The 19,126-nt window shown below is 38.6% G+C and overlaps 1 protein-coding gene across 1 annotated transcript; it reads left to right on the forward strand.

The window, feature by feature from the left end:
- Positions 1–405: 405 nt before the first annotated feature.
- LOC103803600 (chromosome unknown open reading frame, human C3orf58) lies at positions 406–6,081 on the forward strand. Its single transcript, XM_009076172.1, has 3 exons — positions 406–441; positions 2,940–3,243; positions 5,736–6,081. The coding sequence occupies exons 1-3, from the start codon at positions 406–408 to the stop codon at positions 6,065–6,067; spliced, it is 672 nt and encodes a 223-aa protein (XP_009074420.1). The 3' UTR covers positions 6,068–6,081.
- The last annotated feature ends 13,045 nt before the right edge of the window (positions 6,082–19,126 follow it).

A 19,126-nucleotide genomic window follows, 5' to 3' on the forward strand; every position in this document is an offset into this window, starting at 1 on the left:
TGTCTTAGTCCCTCTCTTTTGCACCTGGCTGTTCAGGTTTTTTTCCTTTTCTTTTACCAGTACAGTCCTAGCATGATGTGATGATATGGATCAGTGGAACACCAGCCCAGCAAGTACCTGCTGCCTTGGTTTCCTGATGATGCAAAGGAGGGAATTGAAATGAGTGTTCTTGATGGGTTGAGAGAGGTGGACACGTTTGCTTCCAATGCAAGCACAGCTTGCACCTGGCTGTTCAGGTTTTTTTCCTTTTCTTTTACCAGTACAGTCCTAGCATGATGTGATGATATGGATCAGTGGAACACCAGCCCAGCAAGTACCTGCTGCCTTGGTTTCCTGATGATGCAAAGGAGGGAATTGAAATGAGTGTTCTTGATGGGTTGAGAGAGGTGGACACGTTTGCTTCCAATGCAAGCACAGCCTTTGCCAGGTTCCACTGTTGGGGTTGAGTTTGTGTTTGGAAAGGGAGGCAAAGGCATAAGCAGAGCAGTGCTGGAATGTAGGAAAGGTGAGGGGTGGAAAAGAAAAGGAGTGGAGTGGTCCAAAGTGATAATGTTTAGGTGTCATTGAATTGAATGCTGATAAAATGCAGCAGTACAAGAATGTTATGCACAGTTGGTGAAAGCAGAAAATGTAATCAGGTAAATTTTCTTCAATTTGAGATAGGAGTTTATGGGTAAGGTAGGCTTGCATGGGTACAGGACTAGTAGGTACATGTATTTGGACTTTGCTGATACTAAACTGATGTATACTGGCAGGCAGTATTTTGAGTTTCCCCATATGTCCCTTGATCCCACTTGCTAGAATGAAAAAATTTTGCTTGCCCAGAGTTCTCTGGAGGTTATCCCTTTGCACCAACTCCAGCTTGCTGCTTTGAGTGAAATGGCACATTCCTTTGTAAAAAAAAAAAATAATTTCATTTGATAGGCAACAGCCATTTGCTTCTCGGTTTGTTTTGATCCAGGACAGAATGCAGTAATGCTAAATGCACATGAAATGTCATTTTGGTGACATTTATTGATGCCACAGCCATGAGTTTTCATTGTATTGGTGTGTTTAGAATAAGTAAGGAACACTGAATCAGGACACACTTCATTGTTGGAAGGTTATTTCACTAAACACAAAGCAAGTCAAAAAAAAAAAAGCTCCTCTTAACTGTGGGATGTATCACTTGACTTGTCTTGAGCTAGTGGATATTTGGCTGTACTTACCACTTTCAAAAATTGCCCTGAAGCCTGCAGGAAACAAGCTTGGAGACTGGATAATGTTGTCCTTATTGCATAGTAGATCCAGTCAGCGAGAGATTTAGTTCTGCTCAGTTATATGGTGTCATAGCTTGAAAATACCACACTGGCCCCAAACACATCAAATTAGTTCTGTATTATCTTCAGGATTTATCATGACCTGATTCTCTTATATGGGTAAATCAGGTGATCAATAGAGTTGGAATTCAGACACATAGGCACCCCAAAAACTATGAACCTGTTCTGTTATGGATATGGCTCTGGTGTCCCTTTGACCAATCAAGAAATGTGGTTCTTTGCAATGGTAAACATGGTTACTTGCCCAGAAATTGTCTTCTACACTTGGCCACCTTAGAGAACAGCTTAATGGCTTTTGCCATAAATATGGCAAACTATGTCAAATATATATAGTAACTATGAATTTAATTTCTTCATGTGTATAGACAAGGTTTGTTAAGTTAGGCAGCTCTTCCCTGACATGTCTTGTGGTTCAAATCTGCTCTCCATGTGTATATCTGTTTCCTTCTGGTGTCTTTTTTCCAATTTACCATAAATGTTTTCTGCCACTGTGGATTGCACTGTGTAAAGCTTCCATTCATCCTGAAACCCACCAGGCTATTCAACCCAAGTGTTGTAAAACCTTTGCTACATCACTGTTGTAGAACTGATGATGAGTTGCTTCTGGTGACAGGATAGCAAGGTGGGGCACAAAGAAAGAGCATGTGCACAAAGTGGTATCTCCCTATGGTTAAAATTGGTCTACATCATATTCCTAGAGTGCTAACATCTATGAATTTGGCACTTCTTAGATTAGTATTTCTGTGATTTCTTCCTGATGCATGGTTTGGAGGATGCCTTTTGAATGCTTGTCTGTTCATATTGAAGTCTCGGGGCACATTCAGCACACCTGAAATAGGAAAAATATGCAGGTGTGCTGTGGGTTGTTTTGCAATTGCTTGTAATGCATTATTACTTTTTTCAGTCTCTTTTATGTTAACTTCCAAGAAAGCTACTGTTGGAAGCAGATTTTACTTTTGATAAAAGTGTTATGTGGCTGTGTGTAATAAACACACAGAGTATGTATGTATCAATTAATCAGGAGGTATACTGTTAAGGTGTACTGGAGACATAAGAAATCCTCAGCTTGCTTTTATACCTTAATCTGCTCTGTAATCCTTTCTGTGAGAGATACCAAGTGAGAAGATCCTCAAAGGAATTCAGACAACTGGGAAAATGGAAGGGACAGTATTGGAGGGCAGGAGGTGCCACTTTGTAAAGGTTTTTCCTTTAGGTTATAGAGAGAATTGATTTTGCATCTTGTATTTTAAATTAAAACCATCTTGATGGGAAGTATACTTACATTGCTACAACAGATGTGTATAAGACACCAATAGGAAAAGATAATTTTGGGGAATTGTGTATAGGAATATATATATGTGTGTGTATGTACAGCATATGCAAGTCTGGGTTGTATATTATTTCAGGTCCTTCAGTTCTGTCCCTTTAGTACTTCAGCAAGGCCTCTTGCTCATATAAACATTTGTGTTGGGGTTTTTTTTCCCTTCGAAACTTAGAAACATATGGAAATACAGTGTTGATGAGTATCTACAGGTTTCTCTTCTAAATTTTACTGAAAAGCCTTTAAAGATCTAGGCTGTTCTAAATTAATGAACATTTTAAAATGTTTTTTATATGCAGAGTTTCCCATCAGATGAGGGTTGGCCATTTGCAAAGTACTTGGGAGCATGTGGAAGAATGGTGGCTGTCAATTACGTTGGAGAAGAGCTGTGGAGTTACTTTAATGCACCATGGGAGAAACGAGTGGATCTGGCCTGGCAATTAATGGAAATAGCTGAGCAGCTGACAAATAATGACTTTGAATTTGCACTCTACCTCCTTGACGTCAGCTTTGACAACTTCGCAGTTGGACCAAGAGATGGGAAAGTTATCATTGTAGATGCAGAAAACGTTCTGGTAGCAGACAAAAGGTTAATCAGACAGAGTAAGTGTCTTCTTTCTCTCTCCTCACCCCATGTGTCTTGTTTCTTTCCCTGCAAGCACAATATTTAAAGTGTGTATAGTTGCTGAATGTGTATTTTGTTTACTTTGCAGCTAGAGTACTAAATAACAAACTAATTAGCTTTCTTCTGCACTTAGACTGCTAATTAACTTGTCCAATTTGTCAATTTTATGAACTGTTGAGCATACCTGGACATGATTTACATATATACTTAAGCTCTGTAAACCTGCTTAAATGAAGAGGTGAGGGTGGGAAGAGAGAGTGTTGGATGAGTTTGAACAGATGGATGGACAGATTGACAGATAAGCTGTGTGTCTGTCTCCTCTACCTTAGCTAAAGGAGAGAGGTTCCTTTTGTCTTTTCCAGGCAGCTGTGTAAGGATGGAAGTACTGGCATTCTATTTTCTGTGAATGACAAGACAGTGTTAGTGCCTTAGTTCCATAACCTGCCTCTGGTTTGGTGCTTCCAGTTGGTGCCCTGCAGTAATGGAACTGAAGGAATGGGTAATTTTAGTGCTGTTTCCAAATGGGAATAGAGAAAATTCATTCATCTTTCTGTCAACTGTAAAAGCTCAAAGCAGTGGCAGCAGGAGAGATGTTTGACCAAGTGTCATTATGTAGGTTTATATTCCTTTTGAGCTTAGAAGGAAAACGTTACAGACCTAAGGGCTGGAGACACTGAACATAACCCCCTGGATTCTGCAGTAGTTCATGGCAGCAGGCCAAGTGATTCCAGTCTGCTCTGGGTGAATGGAGATTTTTTTAAGCTTTGCATGAGACTTCATTCGTTGTGTTGCAGAATTAATTTAGATTAAATTACCTTAGATTAAAACTATCTGAACCTACCAAGAAAACCTTGTAATGTATTGGATATCCAGTACATTTACTTTAGAAGTCTTATTTTAATTTTTTTTTCATTTTCCCACCCCTTTAAAATAGTATTACTAAAGACTTTGATGCTTGGAGCATGTCTGAATTGCTCAGTCACAAAGATGACCAGATGAACTCTGAAAAAGTTGATGTTTACATGGAATAGGAGCAAGTAGCTTCTTGCAGTAGCTAAATGCTGGAAGTGTCACACTTACATCTGTTGTCTGTAGTCTCAGACTAATTTGGCTCTAACTAGGATTTTGCTGCGTGATTTGTGATCTAACAAACAGGAACACATAAAACAAATGAGGACACAACAAAGTTCTCAGTCTTTGTATAAACTTGACATTTAATGCTGATTTCATTAATCTTTTGGAAAATTTCATTAAACAATCTCTGAGTGATTAATATGCCTGTTTAGATATTGGAATATGTACACTCTGTCCAGTTGCACTGTACAGTAATACCTAATTGCACTCTGTGTGGGATATCATATTTGAGTTCACTAAGTCCTTTTTCCCCATTTTCCTTTACTGGCTTTTTTCCCACTTTGCTGCTATTCTAAAAATTTTTCAGCATGCTTTTATAGTTCTAGCACTCATCCTTCAGTATGCTTTTTTTTTTGCCCTGGGCTGGTGCTCAGTGTGCCCTGAACAAGAAAACAATAGTCAGCTCAGAGACTACCAGGCATGGGTGAATTTTTCTTTCTACCTCACACTGCCAAGAAACATCTGCACAACTATGAAACTCCATGATATTGACCTCTTCTCAAACCTGACAGTGCTCTAGAAACTTCAGAACTAGGGTTTTGAACAAAAAGTAGTAAGAACTCAGGAGATCTCACACTTAGTACCCTTTTACACATTATTACTGGATAATATATTTTATGTGTATCAGGTTTTAAGGTAAAGAAAGCTTTGTGACAAGGACTCCTTCAAATTTGCTAACTTTTTAATGTATATTTTGTGACAAGGACTCCTTCAAATCTGCTAACTTTTTAGTGTATGTTAAAGCAGGGTTTATACGTGCATGCAAATGCTTTTTGCTTTGTTGAATTTTTTCTTCAAATGACAAGTAATTCTACAAGGAATCCATCTGCTTTTTAATATGTACTTCTTGGTTACTGCCATGTCTAAAAGTAAGATAGAAGATAATGTTTCAGAAGTTTATGGCAAGCACTTTGCAATGTTTTTTTTTAGTCTTTGGTAGACCACTTGGCAGCATTAGTTTCCAGGGCAACTGGAGAAACCAAATCTGTGTTGCTTGTTTGGTTTTCTCTCAACTTCTGTACTTGCTCATGTGACATTTTTTCCTCTGGGTATGTGTGAATGTAGATTTCAAGTGTTTACTGTGCTGCTTTTTTTGCTTCCCTCTCTTGACTCTATTTTACCCTTTCTTTCCCTTATTTTTTGTATTGCCAGGACCAGTTCAGCAGAAGGGTGTACCACTCTATCAGATGCAGTTTTAGACTAGAGTATCTAAGAGCAAAGTTGGTTTGTAGTTTAAATATTACCAGTTTGCTGTGTATTGAGCTTCTGATTGTATTCAAACACACCTATGCTCTTTCCTCTCCTCTCTCACTTTTTTTTAACTTATATTTCACAGATAAACCCGAAAACTGGGACGTATGGTATGAGAGCAAGTTTGATGACTGTGATAAAGAAGCTTGTCTGTCCTTCTCGAAAGAGATTCTTTGTGCTCGTGTCACTGTGGACCACAATTATTATGCCATTTGTCAGAACCTTTTATCAAGACACGCCACGTGGCGTGGCACTTCGGGAGGGCTCCTGCATGACCCCCCAGCTGAAATTGCCAAAGAGGGTCGGCTGGAGGCCCTGCTGGATGAGTGTGCCAACCCAAAGAAGCGATACGGCCGATTCCAGGCCGCCAAGGAACTGCGCGAATACCTCGCCCAGCTGAGTAACAACGTGAGGTAGTCCAGGGTGACCTTTTTCTGCAACACTGGCTAAAATACTATTGCAAAGACACAAAGAAAATGAAGTCTGGGACTTGTGTATGAAAACCAGAAAATAAAACACTAGTTTATCAGTTTTCTACTTACCATAAAGATTTAATTTTATGGTGTTATAATGTTCCTTTGCAAACAGACAAGGTACTTACTGAATGAAAACTTGAGCTACTATTGACTGTCCTCCCTCACTGTTTGAAAGGGAGGAGGTCACAAAAGACTGTGATAGCTTAATTGACAGCTTGTGTGTCAAAGGGTACTTTATATAAAACTGCATTAGTTCACAGTTTTGTGAAGCTGATGTTCTTACTTGGAAAGTCAAGTTAGACTGGTGGCCTGTTTTAGAGGCCTTTTTGCTGACATCATTGTCTCATTTTTGTGTTTTTTTTAAACACCTTGAAGTAGCATTTACATCCAGGTAAATCTAGCTGTCTGCATTGTTTCAGATTGAACAGGCTTTCATGTTAATGCTGTGCAGAACATTCCTACTGTGAGTGCAGGATTCCCATGTTTACTGTCTAATTTTTAGGGGGTTTTACACTGTATTTTACTATGCTTAGACATTGTGGTTTTGTTTTTTTTTAAAGATCATCATGAACTCAAATGTCATTTGAACTAACATTCATTTAATGTCTTTTGTAGTTCTGCCATTGGAAATATCACTTAATGTAATTATTGTACAAAACTTACCCTTCATGCCAGTATGTACACAACTGTTTAGCAGGAAATCATGGTATGAGCAAACTTATTTTTAACAGAGCCAATTTAGAATTGGAGAGACACTACAATGAAAAGATTTGCATTAATTTAAATTGGGGATAGAAACTTGACTAAAAAGAAAAATTCACTAGTCTGGTGTAGTTAAGCATAAACCAAAGAAAATGGTTTTGTTTGTTTAGTTTCTAAACAAATCATAAAGCAAAAAATGCTATACTGTAATGAAGCTAATTTTCAAAATTCAGATTTCGATATCCTTGGTTACTCTCTGAAGAACTTCTAAAACTGCTTATGCTAGTAAAAACCCCTAATTTCAATAATGATGGCAAGAAAGTTAGCAGTTTGTTTTACATCATTCCCCATTCTGTTGAATTCAGGTGTAATGAAGTTTACAGAATAGTCATCTTTTGGTTTGCCAGTAAGCTGTGCTCACTCTAGGTACCTTTTCCTGGACTAAGTTTGACTATTCCCAGTGTAGTTAAAATTGTCTTGTTGAGGTTTGTGTAAACATGGAGTCATGGAGTTGTTCTCATAAATTACAGTTCTTATAAAAACCTCAGTTACTGCTACAAGAACTCACTACAAAGCTTGCTCCTCAGCTTTTGGTTTTGCTTTTTTTTCCTTTTTTTTTTTTTTTTGTAACTACTATGCTTCCTATTCCTGAAGTCTTATTCATACAAAGATACTCTTAGGAAATGTATGCATATTGCTTCTTGTAACAGTAATGAAGGAAACTAATATTCTTAAACATGTGTATAAAACACTCTTTGGTACAAGCTAAACAGAATTCTAAGCAAGGCAGCGTGTGCTGCTTCCGAGAGCAGAGCCAGTGTGGCTCCCCTGCTGCATCAAAAGACTGATGGAAACTGCTGCTGCAAGTGCAGGGTGAGGAGAATGGCAAACTCGCTGACTGGCCCTTCTTTCTCAAAGCCCAGAAAGCAGAGCCAAGTAGAGATGCAGAGTGCTTTTTTGATTTCTTAGGCCACTATATTTTGAGGGCATGATTTAGTGGCGAACATGGAGTTGGTGCTGGATTGATGGTTGGACTTGGTGATCTTAAAGGTCTTTTCCAACCTTAATGATTTCATGATTAAGAATATTTTAAAATTGGAAGTTCTCACTCAGTCATCATTGCCTCTGGAGTCCTGATTTGCTCCCAGTTCCTTGTCTTGTTTTCTGATGCTAGAATGTCAAATGCAGCTTTTAATTTTCATTTCTCCCCTCAGTTGAACACAGGTTTACATGCTTGTTCTGGCACAAGCTGTCAGAGAATTTCTCATCATAAAATCCACTTACCTGAGGCAAATAGACTAACCCTCAGACTAGGTACTACTACCCTACCATAAAAGCCTTGACTTACCACTAAAGTTGATTTTTAGACATCTACTACATTTCCCAGTGAGCGAGTGGAGTGTGATTGTTAAAGTTGTGAGAGACACAAACACTGCCAGTCCTGGTTACTGCTCAAGACAGTCCTGTAACTATCAGAATGTTCTGTTAGATTTTGTTTGGGGTTTAGTTCCTCCCGAAATAAGTTACTAAAGTTAATTATAAAAGGAATTTGGAACTTTAAAAAAAACCCAACCAAACAAAAATCCACCAAAATCCACTACAACTAAAACACTACAGGGAAAACATTGTGGAGAGCAATAAATCTTGTTCCGTTTGCACCTGTCAGATATTTATTGTATAATAACAATTTATATTTTTAGTCATTGCCCATTATTATTGCTGAACATGGTGAAATATTTTTGAATGAGATGTTTGGGGTTTGTATGTGCATTAAAATTGTCCTTTTGTACTGTAAGTTACTGTTTGTTTGGAATATTTTATCACAGCTGTCTCCCTGTGCCTTTATATTACAAGAAAGTTGTTTCTGCAACTTCTAATGATATTAATAAAGAATACTTTAAGAACCTCATCTCAGTGATTCATTTTCAGATTGGTAAATCTTTTAGGATTGACTTCATCTAGGCTGCATTAAAATACACATAGAACTTAGTTTTTGTAGAGTTCCAGAAGGCTCCATTGTCAAAAGTGATAGATTGGAATCTTTTTTTCCACCTTCTCCTTTCAAGTAGACTGTTTGATCCAAAGTATGAATGATCTGTCAGGAATTTTTTTGTTTCACTATTCTTCCAGACAAAAGCCTTTGGGGGTCTGGCTTGTACTGTACACTGCACTAATGAGCTTTTGCTGGGTGCAGAAAGGCCTGTGGCTGCTGGATGTCTCTGCATGTGATGTCAGGACAATGGGTCTGTTGTTTTGGCAGCAGATGAGTCTGTTGTTGTCATGCTGGAAGTATGAGAAAGTACCTATTTTGTGTGGTTGGAAAGCTTGATAATTTTTAGGGGCATTAGTAGCGAACATTAGCCAGGAATAGTGACTTGCATGTTCAGGTCAGAGCAGGAAATTTCCAACTTTAAAAGGAAAAATATCTAAAGTTGTTTTTTCTATTTGGTGAGTTAACTCTAGTCTACTAAGAACAGCTCTGCAAAAGCAGAATGTGCTGCAAGGCAAACCAGAGTGTTTGATCTGCAGCTTTTGTTCAGAGAGGAACAGCTTTTTTTTATTTTTTCTTTTGGGGGGGGGGGGAATATTAGTCAAACGATTTTAATACACATTTCTATTCTGAACATGATGCTTTTGTATATGCTTCACTTTTACTGCAGATTCTCTCTTTTGATATTATTAGTGCATCCATTTAATGTGCCCTTGGTACAACTACACATTCCCAAATAGATGCCCTGTATCTATTTAAAGGAATGGGTTTTTCAGAATATAATGCATTTTTGCTTTGTGCTTTTTTTTTTTTTTTTGCCCTCCAAAAGTAGTTCTGAAACTCCTCAATATAGCTGAGCAGCTGATTTCATTACCACCAGCCATTAATGCAGTTTAATTTTGACTTGAAAGTTCTCAGCTTGTTTGGTTTTCAGGCTGGGGTCAGAATGTCTGGTTTTCTGTAAAATGCAGCAGTTCTCAGTGTGCAGCTATGTCGCTTGGGCCCTAATGAATATTTTTTTCCTTACAAGAAAACGTAGATTTTTTTCATATTTTGTGGGAATTTTTGGCAGTTTCACATATTAAAAATTTTCTTACTGTTACACATTAAGTTGCATTTTCCCTGTGGGAAGAAGGGCCAACATCCATCTGGAGAGGGCACAGAGAAATAATTACTGGAGTTCTGAGGAAATTAAAAAAACAGGAATATTTTGAAGTTGGTGACTTCAGTGCCTCACAGTAGAAAATTGATATACCCATAATGGGCCTAATTATTTTACTACTTGTAGCATAGCAGGAGCAGTTCTAATTGTTTATTTAGATGCACTCTACTATACATTGAGTTGATTTAGCTTAGCACACTTATGCTCACTTTCCTAAGGGTAAATTTAGAGCTCTGCCAGAATGCAGATGCAGTTGTCAACAATTTTTAAGAGTTGCTGTCTTTATCAGCAGCAACTTAGTGAGTGAGTGGAAGATATTTGTACTGTGAGTGCACAAAGGTACATGTATATGACAAAGGATACTTAGGGGTTTAGTTTTTTGAAGCTCATTTCCTGTCTTGTTATCTAGTGCTAAAATGAATCAATATACTTAAAAAACCACCTCATTTAATTGGCTTATTGTTCTATAAAAGCAATACATGTGAACACCTGGCAGTTCCCAGTCTGTTTTAGAGGGGTATGAGTCTTGACAAAGGATGGGAAAACATGTTCCTTTCTCAGACCACCTCCTTACATTCTTTGGCTTAGACACTCTTAGTTGTGTTTATTTTTGTTGCTGGTCATGTTTTGTTAAAAAACTTCCTAGTTTACAAAGGAGGAGAACTTGACAGGGAAGACAAAACCAGTTTAATAGCTATCTCTTCAGCTGTTCTTCCCCTCCTCCTCAGCTGTATACTTTCAGTTCTCCTCAGTCTCATTTACAGATGCAGTCAGCTAATCCATTACAATATTTTCCTAATTATTTTTCCTAATTACTTGGAATACTGTACTTTTCCCCACCCTCAAGGTAGTTACAAAACTCTCTATTAGAGTTTTTATTAACATCCTTCTTAGAAGAGGTGGTATTTTGTCTCTGGCAGATCATAATATTATGTATACATGTTATTAAATGATGTCTCTCTTTGATCTTTATGTATTCTGTTTATTTTTGGCATAATTCATCACTATCATAGTATAAATAGATGAGATTTGCTTTCTGCTAGCATTGTCTTTTTTTCCTTAATTATTAATTGCCAATTGAAATAAAAGCATTAGGGTCATCTCATTCCCTGTTCCTTTCATGAAGGTGGAGTTTGGGTACAAAGAAAGTGGCTAAAGGAAGTGTGGTGTTCACTGAAACGTGAAAACATCGTGGAAGTACAGACTAATACCAAGTGTTATGTGGCATGTACTTGTGTTGTGCATCTGCCCAGGACCAGATATGTTATCAGAAACATTTTTATCACTTTTATAGAAATTCTTTGCTTCTGGACACAGCTGTCTGAAGTTATAAAGGTTTATCATGTATATGACTGCATTATCCAGATACTTTAACAGCAAGTACAATAGGAAGGAAACAAAACCTGAGGAAGTCTCTGTGCCCTGAGCATGGCTTTTTTCTCCCTGGCACTGCTCAGTCAGGGTTGTGGCTGTCCTACTGAGTCATTCAGTGCAGGAGGAACAGCTCAGCAAACTGTAAGAGTTGGTGCCAAAACCTCTACATCTTCACTGTGTACATATCAGATTTGCTTCAGCCTGAATTGGGACTTGTCTACTCAACTGAACATCTTCAGTATGTTTATTACCAGCTTAGATTTGCATGTATCAGGGCTTGGAAGACATTTGGTGTGCTTATGGGTAAGAGCTTCTGGCTTGGTTTTCTCTGCAAGGAACCTGGTTCATGTGCATCAACACTGCTCTGCAGCCAACCAACACCTGGAATGTGATAAAGAGATTAATTTCAAATCTGCCTTAATTCTCCCAAACATGCTTGATGTAAACCCAGACTGATAGCTAAATGTGTTCTTCACTAGGCAGAATGAGGACCCTGCATTGACTGAGCTTCCTCTGAGTTAATGTTATATATCATTTATCTATTAGATTTTGCTAATGTCATATTCAATTTTTCTCTATATATACAAATGTATATACCATATATGTGTATTTAGCATAAGCTGCTATTCAGGTCAGACTTCAGGGTCTCAACTAATGATGTTTTACTCAATGGGAGTGTCTAACTTGTGGAAAGTCTGATAACCTGCCTTGTTGTCTTTGTCTACGTGACTTTGTTCATCAGATCTGATGTATTAAGGACCTGAAAACTGATCTCATACTGATGTCAGTCTGTAGCCAGGTATTATTTGGAACAAACTAATGACGTTCTTATTTTAAGTCATTCTTAAGTAAGTTTTTTGATTTCCAATGTGATAACTGAGCTTACACACCTCTGTTGTATTAATATTTTGGTGCCTTGCTAACATGGAGCTGTGGTTTCTGATTGGTTTGGTAGCTGTGAAGGTGTTTATGTTGTCTTGATTTGGTATTCTAGTCTTTGGTATTCTAGGCTTGGTATTCTGACTTTTAGATGTTTTTTCAGTAACGTAAGAGAAGGATTGCAGCTCTGGCTTTTAGCTGTCCAGCAGTCCTCACAGAGCCTGACATAGGAATTCTGAAATGCTCCCACAAGGTCCACATCTCCTGTCATCCACTAGATGCAGAATTGAGTCAGACTTGCCTGGATTTTCGAGACATGAGAAACTGCAGCCCATCTCCCTTGGGGCAACAACATTGTGAAAAGGAGAAAATGTATGCTTATAGGTGATTTTATGTTTTATCTTTTTTTTCTGTTGTGCAGTATTCCATACTTGTCTGGAGTTTATCTGATTACATTTCATGAGATGTTATCTAATTATGCTGCCTTTATAAGGTTGAAGTCTTACAAAAGTCATATTTTAGCCATTTGTATTAGTGCTTTTTAAGTAGAACTTTATAATTTTAACGTGATATATTTCCATAAATGAGCAGTAATTGCAAATAGTTGCCAAGTGTAACCACATTTTTGTATCGTGATTGTTTCAAGATGCTTTTTTTCCATATTTGGGCTAGAAGTGTATTCTGTACACTGAGCTTTGGCTGCCCACCAAAAGCATCACTGCTATCAGACTTGGATTTACCCAAGAGGCACTCCCTTTTCTGCCTGTTATCACTGATTGATGTATACTATGAATACAATTGCAGTTACACTTGGAGTTGTATCTGTTCTTGGAGCCTAGCACTGAGTTTTAGTAGTAGATTATTAGAACTTCTCTGTTCTGCAGACAAATAAACAAACAGAAGTGCTGCTTTGCTGAGGTACCTGTTCACTAGCCATAATTGGAGGTATATTCATGTGGATTGAAAGTACCTGGGACTGCAAGCAATGGCTGCATTAGAAGTTTCCACAGACACAGGCCTGTCAATCTCCTTTTTAGAAAATCTTAAAATATCACAGACATTCTCATGCTGGCTGATTGGGAGAGATATCACTTCACCAGCCTTAGACTGCAACCTAGCACAAGTCCAGAAATTGGAAATAGTGGTTTGAGGAGTGAAACAACTGATGGTATTGCTGCATGGAAGAAGCAAGCACTGCTTGGGTAAGTAAAGTATCATAAATTATGTTGGAATTTACACAATACACAGGTTTTTTTCTTGCTGAAAGAGAGAAATGCCATGATAGGGATTTCTGTGTCTCAGCAGAAAAGTGGCACTTGCAGGGGTTTAGGGCAGAACAGCAGTGCTGTAATGGGGCCTTGGCTCAGCAGCAGTGAGACCTTCACCACCCACCAGTGTTCCTGGGGACTTCCTCCCTACTCTGGATTTATTAGATTCCTGTGGGATTCCAAAGCCCCAGCCATAGTGGAGGTTGTGTCTAAGCAATGAGCCATTCTGTTGATGAATCTGCTGTTGCTGTACAGCAAATCACTTGGGTATGTTTTAGCTGTGACATGACTGTGACATGCAGCTCTGAACTTGCTGCATTTGAGAAACTGCCACTGCTGGCTGATGGTGTGAGTTGGAGTTGTGATGATTATTGCAGAATGAGCTAAGACAACAGAAAATGTTTCACACAGGACTCAAAGGATTGTAACAGAAAATGGGGAAAAGGGTAGGAAATGGGGCCAATAGGAACCAGGGTTTCTGCTGTGATACTGTTTCAGTAACAGTGATAATCACACTGACTGCAAGAATCAACTGCAGTTGTAAATCCAGATTTTTTTTTTTTTTCCTGTGCAGAATTTGTGGTATGCTCAAGCTCCTCTGCACGTAACATTTCTCATCCTTAAGGCTACTGCGATAGCTAACTGTTTTGTTTTGCAGATGGTATGCTCAAGCTCCTCTGCACGTAACATTTCTCATCCTTAAGGCTACTGCGATAGCTAACTGTTTTGCTTTGTTTATTTTGCAGAGAACAGATTATCATAATATAGCACATATGAAGACACTTCCATGAAATCTCAACAGGAGTATAACATTTAAAGACAGAAAAAACCCCAATAAAAATCCAAGAAAATCAAAACGATAGCTAACTGTTTTGCTTTGTTTATTTTGCAGAGAACAGATTATCATAATATAGCACATATGAAGACACTTCCATGAAATCTCAACAGGAGTATAACATTTAAAGACAGAAAAAACCCCAATAAAAATCCAAGAAAATCAAAATGCCATGTCTAGGTTTTTCATGTAGGAAAAAGAGAAGAAGGCTTCTATGCCACATGGATGTCACAGAGCCAGAGCTGATGCTTTTCTTGGGTTTCTGTCAGTCAGTGCTCCTACAGCTCACATGTCACAGCCTGTGAGCTACTGTGTTGTGTCAGACTTGTGTGGTGATCCTGACAAAGGCAGGTCAAACACCAGAGAAAGGAGAAGAAATACATGCACTGTACAAATGGAAAATATCTGATTTTTTTTCTTGTGTTCAAGAAAACAAGATCTTTTATAAAAGTAGGATTAAATGATTTTTATAATATTAGAGGGACATGGTTTGCATCCCAAAGATTTTTGCAGAATGCATCAAAATGAATTGCAAATTCTTCAAACTTCTTTATCTGTTTCTAATTAAACCTACATTAGACATGGAATAATGGCTGGTGGATTGCAGGTAACAAAATTTTCGTAGCTCAGACACGTTGATCCAGATATGTTCTGTTAGTACTGCTTGAATCAGTGTACATTGTGTTATGTACTAGTGTACACTGCAGGGAATGTGCTGACTTAGAATTTTTCTTCTGTATTTGTGTAAAAAAACCCCAAAACCAACCCAGAAAGGGCTTAGTTTGGATTCTTCTTAGCCTAGGCCTGAGCACCTGAGTAATGTCATGGATGTGTGAGCGCCCAAGAAAGTCACCAAGGTGACACAGCAGTTCCTTAGTGATTCCAAACTTACACATGTATCTGTCCTGAGAATGTAGAACCCTTTCCTAGCCATCCTATTATGGGATCCTCCTTAAGGAGACTTGTACTGAGACTGTTGTACTGAGGAGCCCAGAACTGGACACAATTCTCCTGGTGTGGCCTTGTTAGGGCTGAATAGAGGGGCAAGATCACCTCTCTTGACCTGCTGGCAATACTCTTCCTAATGCAGCCCAGGATACTTTGGCCTTCTTGGCCACAAGGGCACTGATACAGTGATCTCTAACCTGAACTGTTTAAATACCACATTAGTCACTGTGCTGCATAAAAACTGCAGTTAAATCAATTACTTATGACAATGTCTTCATCATCTTATTGATAATTCAGGCCTATTCATAATTCATAGTCTTTGGGTAGAGAGATTTTTGCCATTATGTAAATTTTATTAAAAAATAAAATTTAATATTCTTTGGTCAATTCTAACTTGTAAGGTGAAATGTCAAGGCGTGTGGAAAACTATACTCTGTGGGCAAGGGCAGGTGTGTGAAAGATGTGTGAACAGACAGGACTTGACTGCTAAAGACTTTTGGAAGATTTACAAGTCTACACAAGACCTTTTGATAATTTATAATCACCATGTTATGGTCATATTAAGAGTCTTTTGATGTAACAGAGTGTTACAGTACGTATCTATTAAAAAACTCATTTCTGCTGTAGTTTTAAATTAGTATTGAAAGCATTTCTCAAGTAATTTCTCCTTTTCTGGCTTTGTGGTGGAATCCCTACAGACAGTGTGCATGGGGAAGGTGCTTCACAGTCCAAACGTGATTTATCCTTCTTAGATTTATCTATTTCTGTGATGTGTTCTGCCTGTATAAAAATGCTGGGGATAAGATGAAAATGCTATTAGTAGTATGGGCATCTGGGTGATAAACATTTTCTCAGTGCATACAGGGATTTAGCAAGTATTGCTAAATGTAACTGGTTAGGTTAGGGAATGTGGGGTAAGTAACAATATACCATAGCAAAGGGTTTTAAGTTAAACCCTCACTTCACGTGCTTTGAAGGGGGAGTGAACCATGTTTAAAATAACCCACACCTTGCAAAGCCATCCAGAGAGAAGAGCTTTTGTTCCCAGGGGCTACACATGGTAATTCACGTGTGGTAGACAGAGATATCAACATACTGAATTGCAGGAAGAGCAGGTATTGGGGGGGGTCAGGATCTGTTTTTAAGATTTATTTGTGCTTAATACTTAGCAAAAAGAAAAGAAATATAATTAGAAGTCCATGAACCAGGACAAGAGTATTTTCTTCCAGAGAAGAAACAATGAGGGGAGGATGTTTGCAGAAATAGCACCTCAGTGCAGGCAGCTGACAGATGTCTGCAGAAGGAAATCTGTTCAGCAGCCCATAATCATCCTGTGTTCCATGTAGATATTGGTCTTTTGTTCTGCTGATTTCCTTTTGGTAACTGTTTTCTGCTTTGCATTCAGAGTAAATTTGTCTTACTCTTTTCTTTACCTAGTGACAAAGGAGTCCAAGGCCAAGTGTTGGTGGGTGCTGGTGGCAATTAGTGCAGCAGCCTGCAGGTAAGGGCAGAGTGCTGCACCTCCACAGCATTTCAGACTGCAAAGGGCTTGGGGTATATTATTTCTTAGTGCAGAATCATCATTCAAAGTAGCAGCTTACCAAAGGAAGCCTATGGGGCAACTAATAGCCAGTGTACCTTGTCAGGTACCAGTTAGAAAGAAAAGAGTGTTTGACTCTGGGACTAGCCATGTGTCTTGGAGACTCTTTTGCTATACCTGCAACTGGACTGAGCCCAGTGTTCAGGGAACTTCTTTCACCAATATCTGACTGTCTATCAGAGGATATAATAAAAATGGATATGGAGCAGTAATTCACAATGGATGAAAGTTATGGTCAGATGATTCCAGGGAAATACACTTAACAGAATATTCAGACTGTATGTTTGTAACTCAAAGATCTGTGTTACTTAATGTTCTATTTATTGAGGCCTATTCTGCTCTTAGTTAAGGACTCTAGATTCTTGCTCGTTGTCTTACTTAGAGCTAAGTCAGTAGCCCTTGATGTTTGTAGCACTTTGACAAATCACAGAGGAAAACAGGAACAGTGTACCAATGCCTTATGGCTTCTGTAATCTTGAATAGATGTCCAAGGTGTCAGAAATGATTTGAAGTAATTTGGTCTCTTAACAAAAATGTTGCATGCACTCAAGTGCATCAGAACCACACAGTGATTCTAAAATTGATGTTTATTATATATTGACTACAATTTTGAGGTCAAAATGTTCACAGGTACCCTTTGTATTCATCCTGGTTGTACATCTGCAGATATTTTTCCCAGTATGTTTGGGAATGTTTTAATACTTACAGACTACACTTCAAACCTGGATGGAATCTGGTAGCATTTATCTCACTTGCTGAATTCATTAAAATCCAGTAATATTTAACTGCTTTGCTAATGTAAATTCTATACTATATCCTCTTAACTGCCAACTTGTTTTCCTAGTGAAAAAGGTAGAATAAAAGAATATGTGTATTAATTGTTAATTAAAATACTACTACAGGTAAACCTCTCACTCCTGTTTGCTGTGCAAAAGGTCTCTGTAGTAATAATACTGTGTAATAGAGGATCTTCATGACAGTCAATCCATGTACAACAGTAAGATTTTGGTAAAAAAACCCAGATTTTGCTACCACCTTGGTTTTCAGTGGAACAAAACAATGCCTGGAAAAATTAAAAAGAAAAAAACCCATAAAGAAACAAAAGAATCTGCTCAAGTCGAGCACTGATGTGGCCCTGGATTGTTGAAAATTCCTAGAGAGATATCTCAGAGTAAGTATTGAATTCCCTCATTTTTCACCTGCTATTCCACCCTGTCCCTGAGAAGTCATTCCTCCAAAAGTCTGTGGAACACAATGTTGTGTTTTGAAGATAGATAGTCCAGAAAAGCAGGGTAAGGGTTCTGTGCCTCTCCCACCAAAAATACAATAAATATGTCTAGTTCCTGTCTTCTTTCCCCTAGGCAGTACTTTCCTTTGGTGCTAACATGTAACATGAGGTGCAGTGCAGGTCACTTTGACTTAGCCAAGAGACAGATAATCTGTCACACAGTTCTGACCAAAAACACATCTGCATCTGGATTTTCCATGGATTAATGTTTGAGTACTAAAGCAGCACTGTGAAGGTGTAGAGTGTGTCAAGGTTTGTGTGATGTTTGAGAATCCAAGGGCTGAATTTCCCTTGCTGTTGTGCTGCCAGTGGGTGCAGTTTGTTACCACACTGGGCCAGTTTGTGAAGTCTGGTGCACAGAGAGGGCTGTTTCCAAGAGGATTGCTCCTGCATGGGGACCATACATGGGGGATGTGTGTAATGTTTGAAGGCTAGAGCTGTATTTTGGTATTGTTATGGAGGAACAGGCTTGCATGCAGCAAAACAAAGCCTGAACTCGTTCACGGTGCTGTTAGAAATCTTTCTCCTCGTGACATATGTAGCAAGATTAATAATTGTATTATTGGTAGAAGTAATTTTTATTCTAATAATGTCTAGGCACTGCAGGGACTGAGCCCCTCCATGAAAGAGCTCTGCAAACCAGGGAAGAAAGGAGACAATTATTCTAATAATGTCTAGGCACTGTAGGGACTGAGCCCTTCCATGAAAGATCTCTGCAAACCAGGGAAGAAAGGAGACAACCTTGACCCAGGGAATAACAATTTAGGTGCTAGTCCACCTGTGGAACGATCAGCAGATGATGTGGGAGGAGGGAACAGTAAATCAAACCTGGTCAGCACTGGAAGCTGCTATCATAGTTCACCAACTGAACTCTTGCCATGTTGTCCTGTGCATGGCACCATGGCAACAAGGAACTAGAGAATCTTTTACCACTTTGCAATTCAACAAGGAAAG

The sequence above is a fragment of the Acanthisitta chloris genome, unplaced genomic scaffold (genome assembly GCF_000695815.1).
Source record: "Acanthisitta chloris isolate BGI_N310 unplaced genomic scaffold, ASM69581v1 scaffold7900, whole genome shotgun sequence".
Classification (NCBI taxonomy): Eukaryota; Metazoa; Chordata; class Aves; order Passeriformes; family Acanthisittidae; genus Acanthisitta; species Acanthisitta chloris.

Bases quoted from the DNA above. Each gene is read 5' to 3' on its own strand.
- LOC103803600 (XM_009076172.1), top strand. From the start codon at position 406: ATGCAAGCACAGCCTTTGCCAGGTTCCACTGTTGGG. The intron at 442-2,939 runs GTTGAGTTTGTG...TTTTATATGCAG, and splicing joins TGCCAGGTTCCACTGTTGGG to AGTTTCCCATCAGATGAGGG. The intron at 3,244-5,735 runs GTAAGTGTCTTC...TATATTTCACAG, and splicing joins CAAAAGGTTAATCAGACAGA to ATAAACCCGAAAACTGGGAC.